The sequence below is a fragment of the Solanum tuberosum genome, unplaced genomic scaffold (assembly GCF_000226075.1).
Source record: "Solanum tuberosum cultivar DM 1-3 516 R44 unplaced genomic scaffold, SolTub_3.0 scf00006, whole genome shotgun sequence".
Classification (NCBI taxonomy): Eukaryota; Viridiplantae; Streptophyta; class Magnoliopsida; order Solanales; family Solanaceae; genus Solanum; species Solanum tuberosum.
The window spans coordinates 2,976,334-2,981,566 of record NW_006238932.1 but is presented as its reverse complement, the minus strand read 5'-3'; the positions used below and the strand labels follow the sequence as shown (position 1 = coordinate 2,981,566).

General features: G+C 33.2%; 1 protein-coding gene across 1 annotated transcript; it reads right to left on the bottom strand.

Annotated features, from left to right (window-relative positions):
• Window positions 1–650: 650 nt before the first annotated feature.
• On the bottom strand, window positions 651–3,812 carry LOC107060667 (uncharacterized). Its single transcript, XM_015308814.1, has 2 exons — window positions 2,571–3,812; window positions 651–932 (listed from the first exon to the last, which is right to left on the bottom strand). The coding sequence occupies exons 1-2, from the start codon at window positions 3,810–3,812 to the stop codon at window positions 651–653; spliced, it is 1,524 nt and encodes a 507-aa protein (XP_015164300.1).
• Between the last annotated feature and the right edge of the window lie 1,421 nt (window positions 3,813–5,233).

Here is a 5,233-nt window from a genome sequence, read left to right as displayed (position 1 = left end):
AAAATGTAAAAATACAGAGCAGAAAATAAAGAAACATAGTGCAGAAAATTAAAAGATAGTGCAGCAATGCAGAAATGCAGAAATATAGTGCATAAAATATAAAATAATGCAGAAAATACAAAACTGCAGTGCAAAGTGGGCAGAAAATGTAAAATTACAGAGCAGAAAATAAAGAAACATAGTGCAGAAAATTAAAAGATAGTGTAGCGATGCAGAAATGCAGAAATATAGTGCAGAAATCCAGAAATATAGGGCAAAAAATATAAGACGCTGCAGAAAATACAAAATTGCAGTGAAAAGTGTACATAAAATGTAAAAATACAGAGCAGAAAATAAAGAAACATAGTGCAGAAAATTAAAAGATAGTGCAGCAATGCAGAAATGCAGAACTATAGTGCAAAAAAGATAAAACAATGCAGAAATGCAGAAATATAGTGCAAACAAGATAAAATGTTGTATACCTTCAAAGATTTCTCAGACCAAGAAAAGCAATCAATGATAACTTTATTGGAGAATTAGAAAACAAAGTGACTGCTATAAAACGTAAAAACTTAAAAAGTTTGTAAATTGAACCATTTTTAACTCCCAATTCCAAAGACTTAAAGCTAACTATGTAAGGCAGAGTTAAATTGTAGAGTAAAAGAAAGAAATTATGATGTATCCTCAATATCGAACTCATCCTCATCCTCAGATTCATTTTCAGGTTCTTCAGCAACAAATTCACATGGATACACCTTAATAATTGTGGCTGGTATATCACTCCTCACTAAGTCAACTTCACCATTATCTTCAGGTATAGAAGGGCCTATTGAATGGTCATATGGCTCATTTATATTACTTTGGGGGACATCAGATTCGGCTTCACCACTCATACTAAATAAGTCTCTTGGGACTGTTATCATAACATAATGCTTATCATCATCATATGGATCCTTCACATAAAAACATTGATAAGCTTGAGATGCTAATATAAAAGGCTCTTCCTAAGAGCACCTTTTGTTGAAGTAGACATAAGTAAAGCCATAAACATCCTCTTTAGCCTCATACCATTCACACTTAAATAGGACAACTTTAAAATGGTTATATTAATCCAACTCAAGGATATCAACTATTTTACCATAATAGGTTAGATTTGCATCAATCGAATTTTTATCCTTAGAGCTTGAAAAACTCGTAGTTAAAGCAACTAATGTAACGCCACTATTTAATGTTTTACTCTTTGCTTCACATCACCTTGTATGAAATCTATACCCATTTATAATATACCCTGTATATCTTTTAGCAACTGAATTGGGTCCACTCGATAACTGTTTTATCAAATCTGACACATCCTCATGCATAACACGAACTTCAAACCATTGAGAGGAGCTTTGACTATGATTTTTGGCCTTACTCCATTTAGATCATTTTCCCTGATTACTAACCTCAAGTTCATGCTCTCTACAAACAAATATTGTTATTTGTTAGCAATCAAATGAGTAAAATAATTTAAGAAGTATATACAATAAATGATATAATACTAGTGAATCAATTTACCTAATATATTCTAGAACTTCATCACAATTGTTCAGTATATATCCATGTGCTTGATGTCATGACTTGTTATCAAGAAAGGTTGGCTCGCCCTTTTTTCCACCTAGTGGACAACCTCTATTAGGAAACAAGTTAGAAGTTTGCACATCTGGTTATCCACACTCATCATCATTTCAGGGTCTTCTGTTAAATTTGGTTTGTACACCCTTATGAAAATATCTAGAGCATGAATTCAAACAGTCTGTAACCCGACGTGCCTCTGCAATACATCCTTCTGGATGCCTTCTGTTACGAACATATGACATGAAAGTGCCCATTTCTCTTTCAAGAGAATACATCCATCAAAGTTGTACAAGACTTCCTGATCTTACCTCATTCGCCAAATGAACAGACAAATGAATAATTATATCAAAAAAGCTAGGGGGGGAAATTCGCTCGAACTGACACAATGTTTCTTTAATTTCTAGTTCTAAATGATCCAGTTTTTCCAATGTGATAACTTTTTGACATAAAAGACGGAAGAAGGAACTTAAACAAATCAAAGGAATAGCCACATGATCACGAAATATGCTTTTAATAGGTATAGGCAGCAGGTAATGTAACATGAAATGTGCATCATAAGTCTTATAATTAGATATTTTTCTTTCAGCTAGCTTCACACATCCAGAAATATTAGAAGCACTACCGTCAGGCAGCTTTGCCTTTTTGAGAACACCAGAAAAAATAGATTTTTCTCCCTTAGACATTGAAAAGCATGCTGTTGGAAGCCTTACCTTCCTACCATCCTTTTGTATCTTTTGGTTGAAGGCACTTCCTAATGCCCATCTCTTTGAGGTCATAACGAGCATTTGGATGATCCTTCGTCTTGCCAGAAATATCCAAAAGTGTTCCAATTATACTATCAACTATATTCTTCTCTATGTGCATTACATCAAGGTTATGACGCAGCAAATTGTGTTGCCAGTACGGGAATTCAAAAAAGATTGATCGTTTCTTCGATGGGCCATTATTTGATTCTTTTGCAATTTTCCAAATACATTTTCAACATTCTGTAGGCTATTAAGCAGATCTGTTCCCTGCAATAAAGGAGGAGGAGACCTGAATTCAGTCTTTCCATTAAAAGACTTTTTGTTAGATCTCCACGGATGATCCATAGGTAGAAAAACACGATGGCTCATATAACACATTTTTCGACTATGTTTTAGATAGAACGAGTTAGTGCCATAATTAGAACAAGGGTAAGCGAACTTTCCTTTTGTACTCCAACCGGACAACATAGCATATGCAGGAAAGTCATTAATTGTCCACAAAAGAGCTGCTCGCATTTGAAAAGTTTCATTTCTTGAAGCATCATATGTTTCTACCCCGAACTCCCACAACTCCTTCAACTCTTCTATTAATGGTTGTATATAAATGTCAATGTCATTTCCAGGTGATCGCGGTCCAGGTATAAGCAAAGAAAGCATAAGGTATTCTGATTTCATGCACATCCATGGAGGTAAATTATACACCACTGACATAATAGGCCATGTGCTGTGAGATATGCTCATGGTTCGAAATGGATTGAATCCATCACTTGCTAAGCCAAGTTTCAAATTACGAGAGTCTTTTACAAATTCTTGATGTATGTTATCAAATTCTTTCCATGCTTGTCCATCAGCAGGATGCCTTAACTTTCCATCTTTAGAACGTTGTTCGTCATGCCATCTTAATGATTCTGCTGTTTTTGAGCTCATAAATAGCCTTTTGAGTCTAGGAATCAACGGAAAGTGTCTCAAAATTTTAATAGGAACACGATGAGGTTTCTTAGAAGACTCAAGCTCACTATCTACTTCAGGATGTTCAACAAATCGAGAAGCTCCACAAACATGGTAATACTCATCATCTTTATGGTCACCTCTAAATAACATACAATCATTAGGACAAGCATCAATCTTTTTAAAGTCAAGACCAAAATCCCTTACCACGGCCTTGGCTTTATTGTAAGATTCAGGAATGTTCAACTCAGGAATAGCTTCTTTTAATAACTCCAAGAGAGAAGTAAAAGAAGCATTGCTCCATCCATGGAGACACTTCAACAAGTATAAACGAATTGTGAATGATAATTTAGAGAAACCTTTACAACCTGGATATAGTTCTTGGCTTGCCTCATCAACTAAATTATAAAAAATTTGGGCGTCTTCATTTGGGCCTTCATAAGCTCTTTCATCTTGTGCAATATCTCTAAAGGTATCATTCAACAATCCATCAATATCATCATATGAGTGAGCTTCATCCATGTTAGTATCAACATTTTTCGGTATTTCTCATTTCCCATGATTGATCCATCTTGTATAGCCTTGAACAAAGCCATAGCATATTAAATGATCATATATTACGTTCCTTCGATACCAATGGATATTACAACACTTTGAACATGGGCATTGAATTTGTTCTGCTTGAGGATCTCCAACAGAGTAAGCAAAGTCCAAAAAAGATTGAACACCATCAATATACTCTTTACTATACCTTGGATAATCCATCCAACACTTAGATAAATTATTTGAGATCCTAAATATTAAAGCTGATGTAAAATCTCCAAGATATACATTAATTTATGCATTAACAATATAAATAGATCCTAAAATTGAAACTGATTCTTCAACATTATATATAGTATAAAAATAGAACAATAAGAAAATATAGAGGATAAGAAGTTCTTACCCAGCCATGACAATTACGCTAAGTCAAAATTCAAGTTCAAGTCCACTAAATTCTCTCACGTGTAGGATAATTCTCTAGGAGAAAAAATAAATTAAAATTAGTATTATTCAAAATCAATATGCTACCAAGCTCACATGATAAATATGCTACCAAACTCAAAGAGAAAATTCTAACAAAATCACAAAAAACTATTAACATTGCACCATATGCTACCAAGCTCACAGAAAACTATTTTTTATAAGTAGCAACCTCACCACCAAAGACTAATAATCTTTTCTGTTAAAGCAAAAACTGAAAAAATCTAAACATCAAGATATATATAATAACAAGTACAAACATGTAGAAAGTACTTAAAAAATTAACATTGAGGAAAAATACAAGAACTCCTAAGTAGTAAAGCAAATCGAGAAATCACAATGGAAAAACAGAAACTCTAAAACCCAGTTGACAAACTAACATAATATTAGTTGTAACCCAGAAGAAACCCCTAAAAAATTATGTTCACAATTTTTATGGGCTTTATGTACCGAAGCACAAATTCTGTTCACACTAACAAAGGCTCACAGATTAAAACAATATAATGAAGGATATTTAAGATTATCGAGTATAATAATGAAAACCGTAAGAAGGCGTTGATTTATGATGAAATCTCAAAGTTTTTCAAAACCCTACCTCGAAGATGAATGCTTGTGGAAGATTCAACAGATTTGCCTCACTATAGTTTTGAAGAAAGTAACAAACTCTTTTTCTTATCGATGAATGACAAAAAAAATTCCTAGATTTGATTTAGAATTTTTTTAGGGATGAGAGTAACTCTTCACTTTCTGAATGATGAATGACAAAAATTTTCTTAAGAATATATAATGAGGACCACGCTAATTTTTCTTAAAACCCAATATGGAGGGAATGATATAAATTTAGCTGAAAATTTTAAGTGAATATTTAAGGCACAATTATAAAGTGTTGTCATTATAATTAAAAATTAATAACACTTAAA

Excerpts from the sequence above, each read along its gene's own strand:
- LOC107060667 (XM_015308814.1), bottom strand. The coding sequence starts at position 3,812 with ATGGATGAAGCTCACTCATATGATGATATTGATGGATTGTTGAATGAT. Across the intron at positions 933-2,570 it reads GCCTACAGAATGTTGAAAAT|GATCCATATGATGATGATAA; the intron begins GTATTTGGAAAA and ends TTTTATGTGAAG.